The sequence below is a fragment of the Hemicordylus capensis genome, chromosome 4, assembly GCF_027244095.1.
Source record: "Hemicordylus capensis ecotype Gifberg chromosome 4, rHemCap1.1.pri, whole genome shotgun sequence".
NCBI lineage: Eukaryota > Metazoa > Chordata > Lepidosauria > Squamata > Cordylidae > Hemicordylus > Hemicordylus capensis.
Window position 1 is genome coordinate 214266991 of NC_069660.1, and position 24465 is coordinate 214291455.

The 24465-nt window shown below is 46.4% G+C and overlaps 2 protein-coding genes across 9 annotated transcripts in view; one reads left to right on the forward strand and one right to left on the reverse strand.

Moving 5' to 3' along the window:
• Positions 1 to 24465, reverse strand: part of CAP2 (cyclase associated actin cytoskeleton regulatory protein 2) — a 105855-nt gene that overhangs the window by 72417 nt on the left and 8973 nt on the right. For all 8 annotated transcript variants that reach the window (XM_053246690.1, XM_053246695.1, XM_053246694.1 and 5 more), the window contains exon 2: positions 8924 to 9048. In XM_053246690.1, the coding sequence (XP_053102665.1) occupies positions 8924 to 9047 (124 nt within the window). In that variant the 5' untranslated portion in view covers position 9048. The remainder of the gene's footprint in view (positions 1 to 8923; positions 9049 to 24465) is intronic.
• LOC128323481 (uncharacterized) lies at positions 12300 to 17500 on the forward strand. Its single transcript, XM_053246697.1, has 8 exons — positions 12300 to 12408; positions 12933 to 12956; positions 13682 to 13710; positions 14942 to 15406; positions 15588 to 15713; positions 15893 to 15934; positions 16019 to 16249; positions 17213 to 17500. The coding sequence occupies exons 1-8, from the start codon at positions 12377 to 12379 to the stop codon at positions 17386 to 17388; spliced, it is 1125 nt and encodes a 374-aa protein (XP_053102672.1). The 5' UTR covers positions 12300 to 12376; the 3' UTR covers positions 17389 to 17500.

Sequence of the window (24465 nt, forward strand, 5' to 3'; positions counted from 1 at the left end):
TTTTGGAAAACATGGATGAACACCCCCCACACACACACACACACCTCTGGCACAAAAATGATAGCAAACTTGTCACCATGTGAAAGTATCTGAGAAGTGCATTTATATATGCAGGCTTCTGTAACTGAGATAGCCCTCTTTCTGCTCACTGCCCACCTAAATTCAGAGGGTGGTGGTGGGGTGACACACAAGGTCCTCTGAACATGAGCATCGGATGTGGGCAGTAGAAGACAGTCCTTCAGGTACCCTGGTCTCAATCCATTTAGGACTCTAATGGTTAATCAGTACACCGAATTGTGTCTGGAAATGCATTGGTAGCCAGCACTAAGCAAACTATGTTAAACAAGGTATGTTCCCAATAGCCAGTCCCACCTAGCAGCTGTATTTTTGTATTAAGTTTTTGAGAAGTCTTTAAAGGTAGCCCTGCACATAACACATTGGAACAGAATCTGAAGGTTACCAGGGTAGAAGTATGACCTCATCAAACATGCAAAGGTCATAGGTAACTATGGGTCAAAGTGCGTCTGTTTTCACTGATTTCATTGCAAATGCACCATCTGGATGTAGATTCAGAAAGAGAATAGAAGAGGCTTGACTGTAAGATTGGGCCATCCATCTCAAGTATAAAACTTTAGTCTTATTTGAGATCCTCATGTAAAATGATTACCTTCTTTATATTGCAGTGTAATATATCTCAGAGTCAGTTTACATTTTATGCAGCATGGTAGGTACAGCGGCAGTTGATGTGGTAAATACATAACATGTGAAAGGGAGATATGTGCTCCAGTTACCCATCATTAGGCATGTGCATGAACTGAGGTTTGTGCACAGGTCTGGCTCTTTGAAGCACTGCTGGAGGGGAGGGCAGGAGAGTGGCAAGCGGCACCTTTAAAAGGGAGTACAGCAGGTCTTTACCTGCTCTCCACTAGGGATGTGAACGGAACTGGTTCGGTGCTCCTTTTCTGGAGTGCTGAACCAGTTTGAAGGTCCTGCGTTCGGGGGGGGGATCACTTTAAGGGACAGGAAAGGTGCTTCCTATCTGCCCATCCCTGCCCCGCTGCTTCCGCCCCACCGGCGCTCATGGCCAACATGCATGCTTGTCAGCCATGAGCGTGGCAATGCTGAACAGGGTTGCAAGCAAGAATGCTGCAGCTCCGTACCCACGCAGTTTAGGAGAGCACCAGTGGGGGGAAAGCAGCAGGGCAGGGATGGGAAGGTAGGAGGCACCTTCTCTGTCCCTTAAAGTGACCCCCCCCTCCTGGGAGTGCACGGATTGGTTCTGTGCATATCCCTACTCTCTGCCACCTCATGCAGCTTCCTGCTGCAGCATCGCTCCCTCCAACACCCCGTGCGCAGTGGTGGCACGGCGCCGGCACACACATGGCCTCTGCGCATGCATGGATGCCATCTGCATGATCAGCAACACCATTCTGACCATGCAAATGGTGACCACGCAAATGGTGTCCACACATTCATGGAGGCCATGTGCGTGCCACTGCCGCGCCACCACCACTCATGGGCTGTTGTGGGGAGCAAAGCCGCAGCAGGAAGCTGCATGGAGCAGCAAAAAGCAGGTAAGGACTTGCTGTAGTCCCTTTTAAAGGTGACACTCGCTGCCCCGATGGAGCTTCAGAGCACCGAACTGGTTTGGTGCCAAACCTGTGCACAAACCTCAGTTCGTGCACATCCCTACCTGACATGAAAAAAAGAGTCCGACAAGATGTTCTGTTAGGATCTTCTAAGCTCAGAGGGTTTAAACTCAATTCATCATGACTATGCACCATTGAAACAAGACAAGTTAATCATGACTCCCTTAATATCCATTAATTTGAATGGGATGATCAGTCCAGATCCTGTATACAGTCTATACATTTATCAACACCAATTCTGTTTTGAGCAAACAATGTTTCTGAGGGCCACACATGTTCCAGTGTGAAACAGAATCCAAATTAGGAGATATCCTCCAGTTATTTTCACTTCTCAGCTTACAGCCTCTCAGTGCTGTCTATGCATACTGTTTATCCTGCTTTGGTTTTTCAATGTTGTTTAAGAGTTGAAAGAATGTTTCTTGCACCAACAGAGTGTTGGCTTTTTGACAGAAAACGGGTTTGTAGCAATGAAGTTACCAAATGGAAGTTAGGCTGCCTTTTTTGTATCATTCTCTTCTCTCTCACCTTTAAGCCTAAAGAATTTCTGGGCTTCCATCCATCTAACAAGCGTATGTGCTTGCATAGCCGTTTCTTGCATGAATCCCTTCATAGGGTTTTTAATGGTAGAGAACAAAACATTGTCCAAACCCTTTCTTTGTTTGTAGAAGTCTGTCCCAGGCTTCACAATGAACTCAAATAGCCGTCTACCAACTCTACTTTCCACTTTCAGTAATAACAACTGTTGATTTATGGCAGCATAGTTTAAAATTTGTGAAAACCACTCTGTGGTTCGAGAATTAGATCCAATTATAACTATTATGGAGGGAGGATGCCAATACAGGTGTTCCATCAAACCCTAAGAAGCTAAATAAAAAGGAAAATTCAGTGGTGTAGAAAGTATCATACAAAGTTAGGAAAATAGGAACATAGGAAGCTGCCATATACTGAGTCAGTCCACTGGTCTATCTAGCTCAGTATTGTCTTCATAGACTGGCAGCGGCTTCTCCAAGGTTGCAGGCAGGAATCTCTCTCAGCCCTATCTTGGAGAAGCCAGGGAGGGAACTTGAAACCTTCTGCTCTTCCCAGACCGGCTTCATCCCCTGAGGGGAATATCTTGCAGTGCTCACACATCAAGTCTCCCATTCATATGCAACCAGGGCAGACCCTGCTTAGCTGTGGGGACAAGTCATGCTTGCTACCACAAGACCAGCTCTCCTCTCCTGAGTTGTACGAAGTATTATAATAACCCAAAGTGCATCTGGTCAAAGACCATAATAAAGGATATACTTACTCTCTATAACAACCAAAATTGTATATGAGGCCTAGGGATGTGCAAGTAAGCTTGGCCAGTCCAAGTTTGAAATGGACTGCCCCTGCTCCCAGAGGAGCTGGTCCGAGTTTGAACCAGTCCAGCCCCAGTTCTAAAAGAACCAGTTTAGGGATATACTTGTAAAAGGGAATTTGACAGGGATTCCGCTTTACAAGTATAGGGGCATTCCCTATGGTAAGGTGGGGTGGGGAAGCGAGAGAAAGGGTACTTAGTACCTTGATTTTTCCAGCAGTGGGTATGGGGACTCCTCCAAACTCCCCACCAGCCTCCTGAAAAGCAGTTCGGTCCTTCATGCATGGGCGGAGTCCTGAATTGGGCCGCAGCTGACCTGGGCTGCTGTTTCGGAGGCTGGTGGGGAGGGGGTGGTTGGAAGAGCCCCCACTCCTGCCACAGAAAAATCAAGACACTAAATACCCTATCTCTCCCCCCACCCCACCTTACCATAGGGAATCCTTGCCAGATTCCCTTTTACAAGTATATTGCTGAACCCGCCACAAACCGGATCAGCCCGGTTCAATGGCTGGACCCCATTTCAATGGCCGGAAACACAAACTGCTTTCATGCACATCCCTAATGAGGCCACAGGAAAAAAGAACGACAGAGCAGTTCTACTAGAAAAAGTTATTAATGTTTTTCCTTCTCAATCTATTAGACCTTTTGATCTAATAGACTCAGTTTCTCCCCTTCTTTATTCTCTAGTGGTGTGCACGGACCGATCCGGGGCCATACAAAAGGCCTCCGGACCGGTCTGGAATTCCGGCGGTCCGGTGGGGGGGGGAGTGTGTCTTTAAGGGGGGCGGTAGTACTTACCCCCCCCGCTGCTCTTCCCCCTCCGTTGCTGGACTTTCCAAAAGCATTCTTGGGGTGGCAGAGTTCCTCCCTGCTGCCCCTGCCCCCATCGTTGTCTTCAAAGAGTTAAAGTAGAAAGAGCTGGTGCCACGCATGTGCCCTTTGCAGCGCACGCGTTTGTCTTCGCCGCTGGCGCGCACGCGCACCACATACATGTGCACCTCCGTGGTTCCATGCACATCCCTATTATTCTCTCCCCTCTATTCTTAATGGCTCAGCGGGGAAGTAACTTGCCTAGGGAGCAAGAGGCTGCTGGTTCAAATCCCGGCTTGTATGTTTCCCAGACTATGGGAAGCACCTACATTGGGCAGCAGCGATATAGGAAGATGCTGAAAGGCATCCTCTCATACTGTGCAGGAGATAGCAATGGTAAACCCCTTCTGAATTCTACCAAAGAAAAAACACCAGGAGTCGACACCAGGAGTCGACACCGACTCAAGGGCACACTTTACCTTTACTCTTAATAAATCCTGCTCTTTCTCTTTTATCTCTTTTCTTTCTTTATTCTTGTACTTTAACTCTTCTGCCACACCATTTTTTAAACTCTTGGCTTAGTTCATCTCTTAGATCTGTTAGTTCCTTTTAAAAGACTGCTAAATATCTTTGGCATAAATCCAAGGACTATGTTGACTATATGCAATATAAACTTGTATTTTTTTTTCTTTTCCTTTCTTCCTTCTTTCAGGGAGGAGAGCTGGTCTTGTGGTAGCAAACATGACTTGTCCCCCTAGCTAAGCAGGGTGCATATTGATTGCATAAAAATGGGAGACCCCTTGGCTGCATATGAATGGGAGGCTAGAAGTGTGAGCACCGTAAGGTATTCCCCTCCGGGGATTGAGCTGCTCTGGGAACAGCAGAAGGTTTCAAGTTCCCTCTCTAGCTTCTCCAAGATAGGGCACAGGGAGATTCCTGGCTGCAGGAATGGTCCAGCAGGGTGGCAGCATACCTCCTTGCTGCCCTGGTGCCTCCTCGGACCAGAAGTGCCCAGTGCACGTGCACACCAGGCACTTCCAGTCCAAGGAGGCACCGGGGGAGGGCGGGGGAGGTACGCTGCTGCCCTGCCGGACCATTTTAAAAGGCAGAGCCAGCAGGGGGAATGCGGCAGGAGGGATAAGAGAACCTTCCCCCATCCTTAAATATATCCCCCCCTTCAAACCTGCAGGCACCAGTTCCATGCACACCGCTACTGGGTAGTTCAGTGGTGGGGCTGGGAACTGGGGAATACAATAAGCAGAAGTGTTATACCAGCAGCTATCTTGAAACTCTAGGAGGTTTTTAAAGAGTTCTAGCTGATAGCTGGTCTCTAGCTCATTAGACACTACAGCTGGAGCTGGTCCTGAGTTTCCTCCTGAGTAGACCTCTTGCACCCAAGGAGTACATTTCCTAGCAGATATTGCTGTGCTGCCAGGTGAGTGCTTCTCTGCTGCTCCTACAGATGGGCTCAGGCTCAGCAGTGATGGCGCTCCTGGGGGCTGGTTAGCTCCTCTCTATCGGACTCACCAGGGTCCCCCTGGGGGTCTGGAGATGGTGAGAAACCCCAGGAGGTAGATGGCTGGGGATCCTCACTGTCTTGACTCAGGGGGGTCTCGGCTGGGGCTCCATTGGAGTCCTTCTGTCTGGGTCTCTGTGGAGGCTGTACTAAGGCCTTCCACAGGGGTGCTATTTGCCTCAAGCTGGGATTCTTCCTGGGCCAAATTGTGTGCAGATAACAGCTTTTCTGTGTGCAGATAACAGCTTTTTAATTACTTGAAGGGCATATGGTAAAGTAGTAATTTCCTGTGGCACACATGTTGGTTTTTTGTTTCTCACTGAAGCCTCTGGTCAATTCAGCTTTGTAGGATTTCACGGTGTTTGAAGCTTCTCCTTGGAAAAATCAAAACTAACTCCCAGAAATGTAACTAGTGCTGCTGCTGCTGCAATACAAACTACAACTAGGGGTGTGCAAGCCAGCTGAACTCGAAAGGTTCGGGTCAAATCAAACCTGGCTCGGTTCAGCCCGAATACATGCCCAACCAGGCTTGGTTTGGTTCGAGCCAGCTTGGAATTTACTGGTAAAGGGGAATTCCCCTTTACCAGTAAGGGATGGATCAGGGGACTTCCCTAAAACTTGTTGGAGCGCGGGGGGGTAATGTTTTATCTTAAAAGTGCCGCTGCCACATACCCGCCGGAGTAGACAGGGCCAGTTAGGACCGAGTTTGGGTCGTTTGGGCCTTTGCACAGGCGTGGAGGTCACAAAATGGCCTCCACGCATGCGCAGAGGCCATTTTAGTTACCCCTATGCCTGCACAAAGGCCCAAACTGGGTCCAAACCGGTCCTTACTGCTTTGGTTGTGGGGAGCCACCCCCCCCCACATCCCATCCAATGGCTGCAACTCCCCTCCCACCCCAACTAGTTTTAGGAAAGCTCCCTGGTCCACCCTTCCCCTTTACTGGTAAAAGGGAATCCTTACCAGATTCCCTTTTACCAGTAGAACTTCGAGCTCACTTGAACAGACTTGGTTCGAACTCAGCCAGGTCCAGCTTGAGAGTGCATGGAACCAGACCAGACCCCATTCAAATCCAGTTCGATTCGAGCCAAACTGGGTTTTCCAGTTTTATGCACATTCCTAACTACAACTGGTGAGACTGTAGAAAGACAAGCTTCAAGGTCAGAGCAGCACTGGAAGTGGTTTTAAGGATGTTTATATTTTCAGCATCTACATAGCCACCTGAACCACGTCCGGTCTGGTTTCATGCAATGTTAAAACTATTAAAATGGTATTTAATTAAAAGCCTGGGTGAACAGATGTTTCCTTTCAAGATTTTTTAAAAATTGTCAGAGATGGAGAGGCTCTTATTTCAGCAGGGAGCATGTTCCAAAGCTTCGGGGCAGCAGCGGAGAAGGCCCGTCCTAGAGTAGCCACCAGACGAGCCAGTGGTAACTGCAGACGGACCTCTCCTAATGATCTCAATGGGTGGTGGGGTTCATGACGAAGATGTTCTCTTAAATACCCAGGGCCCAAGCCATTTCTTGAGGTGAATGTTCAAAACTAGCCCTAAAAGACCCCTGCTAACTAACTAGCCCGAATAGACCCCTGCTAACTGAGCAAAGAGACACTCATTAAAGTGGTGATTCTCTTATATTTAGCATGGGGAAAGCAACTGGCTCTATCCAACCCCAGCACTGCATCCCTCGAGTGGCTGTTGCTGGTGTTTACCTTATCTTTCTTTTTAGATTGTGAGCCCTTTAGGGACAGGGGACTATCTTATTTATGTGTTGTCTGTTTTTCTATGTAAACTGCTTGGAGAACTTTGGTTGAAGAGTGATAAATAAATATCCATAGTAGTATTAGTAGTATTAGTAGTAATATACTGGCATATTTGTATTTTTGCTATAAAGGCGGACCTCAGTATTTGTGGGGGTTCCATTCTCTGCAATTACTGTAGATAATGAAACTGCAAATACTGAATTGTTATGTCTATGGGATTGCAGAGGCTAAGTTCCTGTAGGTCACAAAAAAAGAGGGGAAACTGAAAATGGCCCTAGAAACATGGGGGAAAGTAGCCTACTATACTCCATGGGTCTCCAGCGATCCCACCCCCAAGAACCTCCATTTGGGAGGTGAAAAATAGCAAATTTTCCCTTTTAACACACAAAATGGCTTCTGAGCTAAAAATGGCAGCCAGAAATGACCTCTGAGGTAATTTCTGACACACACACCCATCCACGGATATGTGGGTTTAAACCTTCCCTCCAGTTTTTTTCCAGGTATACCAAGGTTGGATGTCAATTACCTGACTGCAGATATGTGAAACAGCAGATACTGAATCCCCGAGTAACGAGGTTCTCCTGTATTTTCTGTCCATGTGGGATGCACTCTATATTTGTTTATAGTTACTCATAGTCTGTTGTGTACTGTGATGTTGCTGGTCTTCAACCATAATAAGTCTGTCTGTCTATCTATCTATCTATGAAATATTGGAGGGTATAGTGTGTGTTTTTTAAGCAGCTGAAAGAGCGCAAGCTTTTCTACATGTAGAAGGCTACTCCCACTAAGGATAAGGTGGAAATCATGGTCGGTTATACCCATCAAATGACAGGTAGTAGGCATGCTGTTATTTCCAGCAGTGGTTATGGCTGGAACTTGTGTACCTGAAGGTAAGAGCCCTTAGGAGCTGCAGGGCAGAAGTGATGTGATCACAGGCATGGAATCATACCCTATGATGTTTGGATTTAAATTTTGCCCTTTTTAAACATTAGGGTATGTTAGAGTAGTTGAAATACTCCAGGATATTTTGCAGTCTATTTCCTACAACTTCCCTTTTAAAAATGAGGGAAGACATTTTGATGCATTCATATAAGAATCCACAAATTGTTATTGTAAGAAAAAAGAATGAACACTATGAAATTTTGCAGTAAAATTAGAAGGGCTGATAACATAATTGGATAATGTAAAACATGAATTATAGCATTATACTGATAAGCATGATTAGCTTATAGTAGTTTTATTCTCCTTTTTCTAAATCATCACACGTGTGTGATGCATTTCTGGCACTAGAGCAGAAAAGAGCAGAAAAAGGTCACTGCTATAAGGAGACAGGATAAGCAAACATTTACAAGTAAATAACAGAAATGATGTTGGCCTTAGTGAGTCTAATGCTTATAAACAGATATAAATGTAAAATGAAATATACTGGCTATACAAAATGAATCTGAGGAACTGTACAGTAAATCATATTTGTATTGCTAATCGCAAAATTAGTATTCTCACATTTGCAACACTTATTTCATCAGATATTTACAACCCTATACTATAACAATCTATGGTACAACTGAAAAAGCAATGAAACTGGAAACAGTGACAGTATATTTAATAGACTAACAGAAATATTTTATGTGGTCAATTAAATTAATTATAAATTTAATGTTGCCATTGGGCATTTTCCAAAGCAGCCCTTAAAATATTGTTTATTGCTAATTTGAGGGCAGGATGGTGAGGAATTGGGAATCACTCAACTTATTTTGGAAGAATGTTACCACCATGTATCATTTACTAGTTGAGTTCCCTTTCCCAACATTCCCAACAAGAAATACAACTTCTGAAAAGAATCATACCTCCGTTGATTCCATTGACAGTTCCACATTCCATTCCAGCACTCCTGTGTGAACCTGATAATAATGACTCCAGTCTAATTACAGCACTTTCCAACCTCTCCATCAAAGCCTGCGTATCTGCCATTCTGAAAAACCAAAAACACAAATAATATTAGCTGTCTCATATCAAGTATGGATTTCAGATAGCTGTTGAACCACGTTATTTAGTAGAAATTTCCTTTTATTTTAAGGACTACGTCTCAGCTAACTGATGCAGTACTATCATCAGGGCTGTTATTATATGTTATGTATATCAGGTTCCAAATATATCTGGTTTTTCAAAAAAGGAGACACACTTATTTTTGTCAAAAAACATTTGAAAAACATTTGATTTTTCTTAGAAGTATAACAACAAATCAAATATCCAACCTTGACTACGTTCCAAACCTTCGTCAGTTTATTCTACAAATTTCACACATTTGACATAATTCACTTGAGGCTATAAACACTTTGTCCTGCTAAGTGACATACAGGATATGTTTTCAAATAAATATCTCTGCTAGAAATAAAAATCCCTAAGCATTATCAAATATCTAAGACTAGAATTCCTTGATTTTTTTTTTTAAATCATAGCCAAAGCTCTATGAGCTGAAGAAGCAACTTTAAAAGGGTCAATGCCAAAGGGTCAAACCAGATGTTCTTTTTAATGTGACTGTTGATCTTGCAGTTTTCATTTCACTTCTTTTTTTGGTAAACATCATGCATGGGGATACACAAACTGGATCAGAATTGTGGCAGAGAGGGTTTAATACTTTGCCTCCACTGAAGCCCCAATCCAGATTGTGTACCCCCATGCTAGTCTTTCTAGAGCCAATTTTATGTTTCTATTTATTTTTGTTTACAACTAATGGGCAAGCTACATGTTACATGCAGACAGAGGCGTATCTTAAAAAAAAATAGCGCCTAGGGCAAGCACTGAAATTGCGCCCCCTGTCCAAACATCTGACACCATTTTTCAGATAACTTTACCATAATATCAGCTGAAAAATACAAGTCAAGCTCGTTAATCTTTTAATATTTCAAAAACTAGTTAGCAGTGGACATATCCAGACTGAAAAATGCTGGAAAACTACACATTTCAGTATGCTGGGGCTCATAAAATACCCAAATACTATGTGGAGGTGTACTTGGAAAACCAAACAGAAGTGCCTGTCTAATTCTCTACTATGCATTGTAGCATCATTATTACATAAGTTTTAAAAATAAATGGAGAATTTGACTTTTCCCAGACACTCTGAAAATAATTAAAGGATATGCAGAGTAAACTGTGTCACTGCTTGGAATATATTCTAGTATTTCAGAAAGACAGTTAAAATGAGAGAAAGAGAGCAAGAAACTCCCAGTGGGCCTTAATACTAAGGATCTCACACTGATTCAAAGACAAACCCATCATTAATAGCCATATTATTAAGACATCACATTTAAGTGGATCCAGCATGGTGTAGTGGTTAGAGTGCTGGACTAGGACTGGGGAGACCCGAGTTCAAATCTCCATTCAGCCATGAGACTAGCTGGGTGACTCTGGGCCAGTCACTTCTCTCTCAGCATAATCTACTTCACAGGGTTGTTGTGAGGAGAAACTTAAGTATGTAGTACACTGCTCTGGGCTCCTTGGAGGAAGAGCGGGATATAAATGTAAAAAAAACACCAACTCACTTATCACAAGAAGCAAAGTAAGAGCAAATGAATATAATCCTAACTCATAAGCTTCAGCTCAGTATTCACAAGCCCTGATTCTCTGTACATAGTGCCAAACTGAATATGTGTACAGTGACATATTATATTAAAAATTTTTAATTTTTTTTACCTGTAGCTCCTTCAAGGGGCTTCCTAAAGGCGGGGGGGGGGGGGTCTGCAAAGGTTCCACTTCCCCCCACTGGCCTCTAGGGCCTCACAGAGTCCATTTGAGCATGTGCGGTGGCCATTTTTAAAAATAAAATATGTTTTTATAAAATGGCTGCTGAAAACAAAATGGCCACCATGCATGCTCAAATGGCCTCTGCGAGGCCTGGCAGGCCTCACAGAGGCCATTTGAGCATGCATGGTGGCCATTTTGTTTTCCACGGTCATTTAAAAATATTTTTAATTTTCAAAAATGGCGCCCCCCTTCAAGTGGCGCCCAGGGCATGTGCCCTGCCTGCCCTACCATAGATACCCCCCTGGCGACACCGACTTGACAGAACTCAATCAATCAATCAATCAATCAAGGGAGCAATAGCTAGAATGCTCTTGGCCTGTCCCCTAAAAATGTAAGAGTAATATCCTTGGGAGGATTCATCCATCCACTGTGGGGCCATGAGCTGCCGTGGTGGGTCTTTGGGGAGGCCAAATAGGTGGTCCCTTAGTCCAAGGTTCATTTTGATGTGCAGCTGGGTGCTTTCTATGCAGTGCATTTTTAAAAAAATGTGCAGTGGAAACTAAGATGTTGTGCAGTTGGGCCTATGGAGTTTAATAAGGACATACTGTAGGTTGTTTCCAAAGATGTAACGGGGTGGGGTGGGGGCAAGATAATTGAATATTGTTTGTTTTCCATTTCATAACCTTATACAAAAAGTACACTACAGCCTTCTGTTTCTCTCGCTCATTCTTTGTGAGGCACCATCATTTTTCTTGCTTCCCCTCTTTCTTTGTCCTTCTCATTTCCCCCTCCTTCCCTCTCTGTCACTTTCTATTCATTTGCCTCTTCCCTTCTGTTAGCAAATGCTGAAGGACGGGGATGCTTGTGGATAGGGGTGGGCTGCAGCCACTGCTAGTGCAGAGTTATAATAAACCTGCATGAGTCCTCTGTAACATCTGAATCCTCTGTAACTCATGAAAGACTGCAAAGGCAACAAACAGCCACACCCATTGCATGTCCCCAGCATCTGGGATTCAGCCTGTGCACCTGGAGGTTCTCTATAGCCATCCTGACTAATCGCCACAGAGGGTCCTCTCCTCCTCCATGAATGTTTCTAACCCCCTTTCAAACCCATCTAAGCCAGGGATCATCACCACACCTAGTTCCACAAGTTAATTGGCTTTCCTTTTTGTGTATTCTGAACAGAGACAGGCCTTAGTGCTAAATGTGATGTAGAGGGATTTCCTAGCTAAGGGACTTCAGCAAGTGATTAGGTGGAAAACATGTGGGGAGCAGGGAGGGCAGGACAGGGGTGACTCTCCCCTGGTGCTTTGACACTTTGAGCTGCACAACCAAGACAGTGTTTGGATTCAAACCAGAACCAGCGTGGCCAGTAACTGATCTTGCGATCTCACAATCAGCCACGGAATTCTGCCGTCATGGTTCCCCTTGGAGACTTGTGTGAGGATTCTGCAGGAGGCTCACTTGGCAGCATTCTAGATAAGCTGCAGCATCTTTGATAAGTTGGCTGTCTTTGGCTGCCAGTTTATCATCAGCTTATCATCTCAGCTGTCAGGATGGGTGGCTGCTGGTCATGGGTGAACTGTAGGTAAGTCTCCGGCATGATGGGGAAGCTAAATCTAATGGCTGTCTGGACTTGGTTTTTAAAGATGCCCTTCCATTATTTTACATGCGATTGTGCTCTCTATGTGGACTTCAGTGGTCACAAGTTCACCACCAGTATTCACACCACACAGCTTCTCCTTGAAATGCAGGTGGCCCTCGAAGGTCACTTGCTGGGCTGATTTCCACTTTATTTCTTTTTTTTTCTTTTTCTTTTTCTTTTAAATTTTTTTATTGGTTTTTACAATATCTTAACAATCCCGTTACATCTAATTAAGTAAATATTGACTTCCCGCTCACCACTGTATTTCTTAAGCTTGCAGGTCCTAGACCTGTGAAATGGTAGCACCCAGGAGCTACTGGCTGGCCCCTGTGGGCCCACTTGGGGTTTTTTTTGGGGGGGGAATCCTGCCCACCAGTTGAAGCTGACTTCGAAAGCTGCCCTCTGCCAGCACCCCCATGTTATTTCCAAGAACATGCCTAACCTTTTCTTCTTTCATGTTCCTATAGGTCTCACCCAGAGGCAGAACCAAAGTGAGTTGCTTTTCCCCCTCTTGTCTCCTCTTAATGCTTTTGGCTCTGGTGTGGCCAGCTAAAGGGACGGGGGTGGAGGGGGTTGTTCTGACATAGCCCAAACCCAGGTAAAAGTGTGCCATCGAGTCGGTGTCGATTCCTGGGGACCACAGAGTCCTGTGGTTGTCTTTGGTAGAATACAGGAGGGGTTTACCATTGCCATCTCCTGCGCAGTGTGAGATGATGCCTTTCAGCATCTTCCTATATTGCTGCTGCCCGATATAGGTGTTTCCCATAGTCTGGGGAACATACAGGCGGGGATTCGAGTTGTCAGAAATTTAAACCCTCTTATTCCATTTTTTAAACAAAACAAAACATCATGTATGTTCTTTCAGCTGAAGTGTCCCCTTTTTGGGGAGGGCTTTTTAAAAAGCTGAAAATCTTCTCTGGAGAGGGGTGGGAAAGCTGGCCTCATATCTATAAACTACGAGAGTGGGTCTGCCCCCCGCCCTGTCAACCAGTCAATCCCCAAGTGAAAACAATTTGAGCAAAATGCTGTGAGTGACTTTCAATAGCAATTACTTTCACTGCTCCCAAGTATTGAATCATCCAAAATTAGCAGGGCCTTCTAGAAGGATTATGGGTGAGGGCATGCTTGGGATGGCACAGCACCCCTTTGGATTACTGGGGGGACCCCTCAATTTCCTGTGATTTGCTACTAAGAATGTTTCTCCTTATCTCTGCAGGGATGAAGATGAAGAGGGGGCACAGACTGGTAAGTGGATGACAAGAGTGCATGCTTCTTCTCAGGGCTCCTCAACCCCCCAGGGAGTGTCTCCTTGGAGACCTGTTTCACTTTGACAATGGAGAGAGATAGGCAGACACCCATCTGATGGATGAATTGCAGGAGGGCAGGTTCATCCACCTCTATCCTTTGCAGCTGGCACTTGTTGCAGCCAAAAGTGTTGGAAAAGACCAGGGGGCCCGGGCAAGTCACATCTGGAGACCCTCCCTTCTAGGAGGAGATGAGGAAAGGGCTGTGGCAGCAGGCAGGCAGGTTTGGTCATCCCTTGGAAGTGGTGCAATTCTGAAAAAGCCCTGCAAGAACCCTTTGCCCACCCAGCCCCAAGACATCCTCTGGGCCTTGTTCCCCTGCCTTGGAGAAGAGGAAGCTAAAGCATGCTGGTGTCTTGTTTCCAAAGCTGGTGTCTTGTTTCCTAGTCCCTTAGCTAGGATCCATGTAACTGGACAATTGGAGGATCACCTGCAAACAAGGGCAACATTTCCTGGCCAATGAGCTCTGAGATCAGTCCAAAGAGAATCTTTCTTTCTTTCTCTGATCCTAGTTTTCTGCCCCTCGGAGCTGGGCCTGCGTTCCTCAGATCATAGCTATGCTTCCTGCTTATGGCGTCCAGGCAGATTTTCAAGCCCCACCCCTACCCCCGCACATAGGTCAAAATGCTGTGACTGGGGGTTGTTGCTTCAGCCAGAGAGCAAATGCATTGTTTAGTCCATGTGAACCATCAGCTCCCACTCTGCTCAAAGGAGAAGTCTCTCTCCTCACAGGTATGAGGAAAGAGGGCCCATAGTCCAGTAGTGGAACAAGTGCTTTGCATGCACAAGGTCTTGGGTTGAGTCTTCTTCATCTTCTGTTAAAGGATCTTAGCTAGCCAGGGAAAGGCTTCTGCCCAAGAGCGGCTGTCAGCCAGAGGAGGGCAAAGTGGGCCAGGGCTATGACTTGGTAGAAGGCAGCTGCATTGGTATGTTCAGCAGATAGAGCCTGGCCATTGCACTCCCTTCTGAAGCGTAGTTGCTGAGGGCTGTCTTGCCAGTGCTATGCAATGTATTCCTCTTCATCCCTTGCTTGTTTCCTTGGGTGGACCACCTCACCCACAATCCCAGGCTGCACCCCAGCTGGTTAACCTAGGCAGAAAGGGGAGGCAATTTCTATCAGGGCTATGGGCCATCCTCATTTCTGGATTCCTGCTTTATTTCCTCTCTTTCAGGTCATCCCAGAAATCCAGCCCATGTTGCCCCATGTCCTGGGGGACCCACGTTGCATCATATTCTGGGGGACCCTCTGAGGGAAGAGCCCAATGAGGCAACCTTGGTGCCAGGAACCCTTCCAGGACCTCACATCAACCATGGTATTCTGGGAGAAGAGCTCAACGAGGCAACCTCAGTGCCAGGATCCCTTTCAGGACCTCTCATTTGCACTGATATTCTCGAGGAAACGCTCAAAGAGGAAACCTCAATGCCAGGATCCCTTCTAGGACCTCACATCACCGATGACATTCTGGGGGAAGAGGTCAATGAGGAAACCTCAGTGCCAGGTCCTTCCATCCCCACTGGCACTCCAAAGGAAGAAGCTTTTGTGTCAGAGCCCTTACCAGAGCCTTCCACTGCTGACAATGATCTTGCACAAGAAATAGAAATCCTCAAAGGATTACAGAATGACTATGTCCAGCGGCGTAAGTATTGTGGCACCTCAGAACCCTTTTGCATAGACACCCAGCACAAAGTTCAGCTGGACTTTTGATACTCAGCCCAGATGATGGACCAAGCACTAGCACTGCCCTTTTTTGCAAGACACCAGCACTCAGCCTGGTCGGAGCATACAACACTTGTTCCCTTTTGCTCTCTTTGTTGCAGAAATGAGGGTTCGCCGCATTTCCCAGCAGTTCCCTCGTTCTCTCCGGGCCATCAACTTGCAAATTGGACACGCGCGTACAAGGCTCATCCGCAGTGAAGTTCGGCTGCAGCGGTGGGGAAAGGAAGGTACTTTTGCAGCACACCCCTGAAGTTGCTGCTGGGCTAAAAATGGCTCTTTTGCTCTCTGTTTCCTTCTCCTGAACGTTGAAATGTTTGATTTGAGTCTGCATCTAAGTTTCGGAGGGGAGGCCTGTGGGTGGGTTGTCAGTGCTTGCTGAAGTGTTCCTTCGTTTTCTGTCTTTCAGGTGACCAAGCTCTGATGCCTGTAATTCAGACAGCTTCTCGTGGTGAGCAGTGAGGGCAAGTGATGGCGGGTGTGGTAGTATGCCAGCGTTTGCGGCTGACCACCTGTTGCTTCTTCTCTATTGCAGATGTTCCTGAAGGCCCTGCTACATGTCTCCGCACCCCTGGGTCCAGTTCATCATCATCTTCTGCCTCAATGGAAGCTGGCTCCATCCCACCATCTGCCTCCACCTCTTCTTTCCTCCTGCATCCCTCTCCCCCTCCTCCTCCTTCCCCACCTCCTCTAGAGCCGGACCTCAGCAATGTGAAGGAAACTTTCCAGAGTTTGATGGATTTGCAGTTCCATCAGCTGAATGACCGTAAGTCTCACAGAGGCAGCACCCCTTTTCCATCCTCGTTGTTTTCCAATCTAAAACACTTATAGTCTAAAAACAGAGATGGGCAAGCAACAGAGGAAGGAGAGGGAAGTTGAGGTGGGACAAGCGGGGGAATGATGTATATGTATTTCAGCTGCACCTCCGTAGGACCAGGGAGACGCAGGTTGGAATTCTCATCCAGCCATGAACCTCGCTGGGTGACTTTGGGCTAGTCACTTGTCCCACAGTCTAACTTAACTCTTATGGTTGTTAGGAGGAAAAAAATAACCATGTATACCTCCCTGAGCTGCTTGAGGAAGAGCAGAATGTGAATACTAAATTCATGAATGCTGATAATATGAATGCTAATATCAGCCCTTTTGAATTCAAGCTGGGCTGAAACAGGAAACCAAGGAGGATGACATACAATTGTGCTTATCACAATCCTCCTTATAGCGTCGTCAATGTACATGGGCAAAAGTTCCCGGCCACCAGGAGCATACAGTCTAAAGTCTGGCTTTGGAGAGAGAAGTGAGGAACAGGAGGAAAGCATAAGGGGCATTCAGTTCAAGCTGACGGAGCTGCCTCTGCTGAGGCATTAAGCCAAAAGCTGCACAGAGGAGGTGGGTTGCATTGGAAGGATAGGAGAGAGATGTGGGCCCACATGAGTGGCGGTTCCAGACCCAAGGGTCAGCGAGAGAGAAGAAAAAGAGTAGTTTTAGAGAGCAGGAGACCTGCAGGTGGCTGTAGACAGAAGCTGGAGGAGCAAAAGCCAACCTGACGGGGTGCAAGTTGGGGGAGGGGAGAGGATCAGTGCAGAGGGACAGGGTGGGGCATAGCCATGGAGGGTTTTCAAGGTAGAGATGAGAAGTCTGTGCTGGGCATGGAAAGGGACTAGAAGTCAGTGCAGGGACTGGTATTATGGAGGACAGGCCCCTTGACCCTGTTCGTTTTCTTTCCTTCAAGGCCAAAGAGACCTCCGCAGCTGCCAGGAATGTGTGCAAAATATCAAGGCACTGAGGGGACAGCTCAGGAGACTGCGGAGCAGACTGGCAAGGGTGGAAGCCACCATGGGGATCCTGGTTCCTCCAAGGGAGCTGGATGTTGAGGAGGAAAAAGAGGAAGACCAAAACCAGCAATAAAATGCTGCATATTTATTTTAAAAATATTAAACATTTGTTTTAATTGGATGGGATATGGAGATAAAACAGCAATAGAACATGCATATTTACTGCTTAAAATTAAAAAGTTGATTTTAAAGAAAATAAAGTTGTCTTACTTTGAATATTCTTTGGGCAGAGTTGGGTAAAAATGTCTTTGGGTCAAACCCAGCCACAGAAAAGGCTCTATGGCCAGTCCACACGGGGCCAAGAGATGTTCTGAGAGGTTCAAGAGGTAGCTCAAGATAGACTGCTCCTTGTCAGGAGGCTTATACAGAGCTTGTCTGCCCCAATATGTATGGCTAGGAGGCCTGATTTTGGCCCTGAAGAGGGATCTGCCTCTTGTGGAAGAGGATGGAGTGGTGATGCAGAAGGGGAAGCTTGATTTAGGGCAGGGCTGCACAACACCAGCCCTCCAGCTGCTGTTTGACTACAGTTCCCATCAACCCTGACTATTGGCTAGTGTGACTGGGGACTATGGGAGCTGTAACCCAGCAACAGCTGGAAGGCCCAAGTGGTGCAGCCCTGGGTTAGGTGAACCACTCAGGGCTGCTGGGTGGCAGGAATAATGGAAACGAGGCCAAGTGTTCCAAATGGAAAGGAGGCCAAATGTTATTCTCCACCCCCTTATTTTCCACCAAGAGCCAAAGCAGCGGCTGGAGGCTTGGATCCAGGCAAAGAGCCAAGCTGAGTGACTGATTTGGCCCTGGGGAAGCAGCTAGGAGGTGCCCCCCCCATTTCCTTTGCAGGAAGAAAAGCCATGGGGGTGGCTCTCTGTAGAGCATGACACTCCCAGGAGAAATCAAAAAAGGCTACCTCCATATCGGCCTCCTCCCAGGGCCTTCCGGCCCTGCTGATCTTCCAAGGAAAGAACCAAAAGAAGCACACTCTGTATTAGGCCTTCTCCCAGGGCCTTCCATCCCTTCTGAGACTCAGAGAAAAGGACCTAAAGAGGAAAACTCTGCATCGGGTCCCCATCTAGGACATCCCATCCTTGCTATGGGCAATCTCCCAAGTATGGGCAATCCATACTTGGGGGAAAGAACCCAAAGAGACAGGAGACGACCTCTATATCATGGAAGCTCTGCACCAGACCTCCACCCAGGGCAATCCATCCCTGTTGATACTTCAGGGAAAGACAATGACGAGGCACCCTATGTAGCAGGCCCCCTCCCAAATGCAGGATCAGCAATGAGAATATACTTTTAGTCTCCAGGACATTTTTCTGAAAGAGGAGAGAGAAGGAAAGCCTGAATTGGAACACTTGTCACTGCAGAAGGTACTGTAGGTTTGATATGACTGTAAAATAAGACAGCAATGCAGGAAATGCTACATTTGAGCCTATGTTATGCACATATGCAGAACACTTAGAAATATAGAAGACTAGAATATTTTGAAGCCACAAGGGGAAAGATAGTTGTTACATAAAACAAGAGTATAGATTCAGCTATAGATCATCACAGACAAAAGAAAAAGCTGTATGAAAGTATTATTTATTCCCCCCGCTCTCTGTATGTGTGTGTGTGCAAGTGATGCAGTGGCCCATTTCAAGCCTGAGATGGTGGTGCTGTGGCCTTGGTGCCAGGGAAGACTGAAGCGGCAGTGGGAGCTCCTTCCACCTCCCGGCCAGCCTCCCAAATGACCAGGCAGCTGTACTGTGGCCTGTTTTGGGCCTCTGTGCATGTGCCGGGTCATTTGGGAGGCTGGTGGTGGGTGGGAGGAGCTCCCACTGCTGTCTCCGTCGTCCAGGGTGCTGAAGCCACCGTTGCGCCACCACCATCCCAGGCCTGAAATAGGTCACTTGAGAGGTCGGCAGGGGTGGGGGTGGAACGCTTCCTTTGCCATCCCTTATCCCTGCCCCCACAGCCACGGCTTGGTTTTATAGGTAAATGAAAGGCTTTTTCTTCCCCTCACATTTAACTCTTGGTTTTAAAGGTTTGCTGAATCATCCAGCTGTCTGGCTTGCACATCCCTATAGGGTGAAAGATATTGAGCCTGTGCATGTTCATAAAATTTGGATTTGGATTTGAACTGATCTGACTTCAACAATTTTGAATTTGGATTCTGCTGGCTCTGATAATATCAGAGTTCAGATAAGATTCAGAATTTGAATCCAAATTCCAACTTAAATTTGAATCCCCCCCAATGGTCAATGAGGAAATGAGGGGGGGGAATCACCAGAAATCAACGGTTGGCCCTAGAGGCTTGAAACTTGCCATACATGTGGGGTAGGAGAGCAGAGCTCTTTGTAGAAACTTTGAAGAGGCTTGGTCAATTCCCTGATTTGGGGTGAATTTTTTCTTTTAAAATGGCTATGTTTCAAGACATAACTTTACAAAAACTTCTGAAACCAAAGATCCTCCTTGGACCATCATTCCACCAGGATGTGTACCTCTTTGCCTTTATGAAAAGGGGTAACAACATGCCCCTTTTGCCCCCCTCCCCTTTTATATTTCTGGAATAGATGGGCATAACATTATGGAATCTGGCACAAATGAAGTCCACATTGACAAGACTGTGTTATTTTTTTCTAAGCTATGGGTAACTCTTCTGATTTTTTGTATTTTTAAAAAAATGGCTAAAATGGTGAAATCTGCTAGTTTCAAGCCAGAACTTTACAAAAGGTTCTGGATCTTAAGCCCCTCCTTGAACCATCGTTCCACTCTGTAGTGACCAGCCTCCCCATCCTCTAAAGAGTTAACAGGAAGCGAACCCTTGTCTTGACTGACAGGCTGGTGAACTCTAAGGCAACCAAACAGTACACCAGGTGGGTGGGATCTAGAGAGCAGTTGCTGGGATTTCTGGGAAGAAGAAAGGAAATCTGTGCTTGGAGCATGGAGGACGACATGCAGCAATGGAGTCTGCTGTAGCAGGATGACTGTAGATCCTTGTAAGACAGGGTTGCAGGAGGCTTGATTCTCATCTGGAGTTTGGTAAGTTCAGACATTTAATGGCAGTATCATACAATTGGGAAATAAAATTTATTTTTAAAATAAATTTATAAATGTAAAATTGTATAAAATGTAAATTATTTTACAAATAATGTAAAATTTAATTGCAGTATCATAAAATCAATAAAACGTGGAGAATTTAATGGTAGTATCTGATACCAACTATCATAAAATCAGTAAAATATAAAATACAAATTAAAAATAAAGTAAAAATAATTAAATGTAAGACATGGAAGGCCTTGAGCAAATCTCAGTTCATTTCATCTCATCCAGCCCCTGGCTGAATCCTGGATCCAATGCCTCCCCCCTCCCCCCTATACCTTTCTTCCTCAATACAGAAGGCTTTCCAATCTCATTCACCTTTTCCCACACACACAGCTGCTCCACCAACAGTGATTCCTCTCCCTAGCACCAGAAGTGCAGAAATTGTGCCTTTGTCACCCAGCTTGCAACCCAGCTTTTTGCATGTGGAGACAGGAGCGGATAGAAAGTAATAGCAATAGCAATAGCAATAGCACTTACATTTATATACCGCTTTATAGACGGAGCTCTCTAAGCGGTTTACAATGATTTAGCATATTGCCCCCAACATTCTGGGTACTCATTTTACCGACCTCAGAAGGATGGAAGGCTGAGTCAACCTTGAGCCCCTGGTCAGGATCGAACTTGTAACCTTCTGGTTACAGGGCGGCAGTTTTACCACTGCGCCACCAGGGGCTCATTGCCCGTGTTCAGGGAGACCTGTTCAGGGAGACCTGTTCAGCCTGTTGGTCCTGTTGGGTGGGCAGCAAGTTATGGGGAGTGCCTGCTGGGGAAAGAGCCACAAAGAAGCGGGCAGCAGCTCACTTGCCACCTGCTTGCAGAGAGGAGTATAAGAACATAATTCCAAGATGTCTGGAAGTCACAAGGAGGGCAGGGAGGAGGAACAGCATATTGGCATATCCCAAGGAGCTATAGTTTCCCAGGCTTTACAAGTGGTGGATAGTGACAGCAGTAACACATAAATTGAAGAGAGGCCTTTCCCATCCCCACCTAGAAAGCCACTGCCAAGCCACAGCTGCTGACTTGCAAGGATGTGACCATGTAGAAGCCCACTGGGAGAGCCTTGCAGCTGAGGGAGAAAAAACTCAGAGAAGGGCTGCCGCCTGCAGCAGTTGGCAAGGTCTGGGGAAAGAGCTGCAAAGGAGCAAGTGGCAAGTCTCACTTACTGCCTACTTGCAAAAGAGGAGCAGAGGGCATGGTCTGAGGAGTACCTCTTCCGGGAAACAGCTGCAAAGGAGCAGGAGGTGGCAAGAAGCAGAGGGGCCAGACAAGCTGACTTAAAAAGCATGTGGAGGGGAGGCAGGAGGGCTGCAGCAAGGGAGAAGGAAATGAGGGAGGAGAAGGCACAAGCAGACTGCAGCCCAGCCCAGCCCAGCACGAGACTGTGTGGCTGCTTGAAACTGCTGCACAGGGGGCTAAAATTTTGTGGGTGGGAAGACAGCCGCTCAGCTTAAAGGGAACACAGGCTCCAATCCCTTTGATAATGAGGTATGCCGGGCTATTGAGCCACCCTCTGGGTAGGCAGAATGGCTTGGAAATTGCCTCAGGGCACATTTTGAGGTGCCAAAAGCAGAGAGTCTTGAAATCTGTTAAGATCACTACTCTATGGACTCTCGTACACGTGAGTTGTAGCCCTTCGCTCCTTACTCCTCTTCTCTGCTTTCCTGCCTGTTCCCTGTGAGGAGGCCTCTCTGACAAAGTGCAATGGATGCACCAACTTACCAGGGAAGGATAGGTAAACTAACATCTTACCCTTCTAAAATCTACTCACCACTTCCCATGCACTTTCCACACCAAGCCTTAAGCCACACTCTGGTCTAAGAGCCTTAGCCAACCTAATTTATACTGATAATTAAGACCTTAGCTAAATTATTTCCAGTAAGATTCTCAGTTAAAATATCAGCCAAGATTGACTGTGTTTCCGAACCAAACTCTTACCTTCTGTACCCCCATTTCACCCTTAATAAAACCTTTGTATTGTATGCCTTTGAATTGTACACTGGGGGGGGGGGGGTAACGAGGGTGAGGACCAGACCTTTGGTCCAGATATTTGTATAGGGGGAGATATTCAATAGCTTCTGTTTAATTAGTTTTAAGCTGTTTTTGAATTGGATTGAAGTTGTTGCAATGTTTTTGGGTTCATCTGGAGATGGGGACACGGGGACACCTTCGTTGAATATGGGGCAGCTATTCCGGTGGTGGTGGGGAATAGAAGAAGTAATGTTGGCAGGTCAGCAGACCATTCCAAGGAAAGGGTAGTCAGAAATTTAATAGCTGTCTCCCCTTCTGACTGTCCTGCCAGCTCTTTGACCTCGAGGAGAACTACCCACATAACCTTATCTTGCTCCTCTACCATGCCAGGTCAGTCCAAATAAACCCGAAATCATCCATGACGATTATGGATGAAGGGGCCGACCTGATATGTATTACTGAGACTTGGTTGGGAGAGGCTAGTGGTCCAGTTTGGTCCCAGTTTCTCCCTCCAGGATATTCTGTAGAGGAGGAGTTGAGGGGATGTGGGCGGGGAGGTGGAGTGGCTGTGGTCTATAAGAATAACATCTTCCTCACTAGGGTCCCTGTTAGGGTATCAGACCATATTGAATGTGTGTACTTAAGTTTGGGGACCAGAGATAGACTGAGACTTCTGCTGGTGTACTGAACGCTCCACTGCCCAATGGAATCCCTTAAAGAGCTCATGGACTTGGTTGTGGAACTCACGTTGGAGTCTCACAGACTTTTGGTGTTGCGGGACTTCAATGTTCATTTCGGGACCAATTTGTCCGGGGCAGCTCAGGAGTTCATAGCTGCCATGACAACTATGGGCCTATTCCAAGCGGTTTCTGGATCGATGCACATTGCAGGTCACGAGCTTGATCTGGTCTTTTACTCTGATTAGGGTGGTGTTCCGTGGGTGGGGACTCCTGTGATCTCCCCATTGTCATGGACGGACCACCATCTGCTTAAAGTTGGACTTACAACCACTTCCCACCTCCGCAGGGGGTGAATGGTCTGCCCGAAGAGGTTATTGGATCCAGTAGGATTCCAAGAAGCCTTGGAGGGATTTAATGTTGGCTTTGCCGGTGATCCTGTTGATACCCTGGTTGAGAATTGGAACAACTTGCTCACCAGGGCAGTAGACATGATTGCTTCTAAGTGTCCCCTCCGACCTGCTTCAAAATTGGCCCCCTGGTATACAGAAGATCTGCGGGGGCTGAAGAGGCAAAGTAGGCGACTAGAGTGCAAGTGAAGAAAGACTCGACTTGAATCCGACGGATTATGACATAGAGCACATTTAAAGAACTATGCTCAGGCAATGTGTGCGACAGAGAAGCAGTTCTTTTCTGCCCATACTGCCTCTGCAAGTTCACGTCCAGTGGAGTTGTTCAGGGTTGTGAGGGGACTAGTATCTGCTCCCCCTCCCTTGAACCAGAATTTGGAGTCATCAGTTACTCGCTGTGATGTGTTTAAAGAATTTTTCGCAGATAAAATCTCTCAGATTTGGACCAACTTAGATGGAGACTCCAAATCTGATGTCTGAACTGGAGGTGTCCAACAACACCTCTTATGTGATTCGACTGGATCGGTTTCAGCTTGTGACTCCTGAGGATGTGGACAAGCTGCTTCGAGTGGTGAGGCCTACCACTTGTTCTTTTGACCCTTGTCCAACATGGCTTGTTCTATCTAGCAGGGAGGCTGTTGTAGGTAGCTGGGTGGAAATCATAAATGCTTCTCCGAGCGAGGGCAGGATGCCTTCTTGTCTTAAGGAGGCAATTATAAGACCTCTTTTAAAGAAGCCTGCATAGATCCCTCAGAGTTGAGCAAATACAGGACTGTTTCCAACCTCTGCAGAGATGTGCGGGAGATGGCAATGGTAAACCCCTCCTATCAAAGAAAGACCACAGGGATCTGTGGTTGCTAGGAGTCGACACTGATTCGGCCACACACTTTTAACTTTATTACTGCATCACTGTGCAGTATTTCTGGGATGCAATACAAGAGGGAGAGAAAGAATAACTGGCAGTGCTATATTCTGGCTCTGTTATATACTCCCAAAGAATTGGTGCCC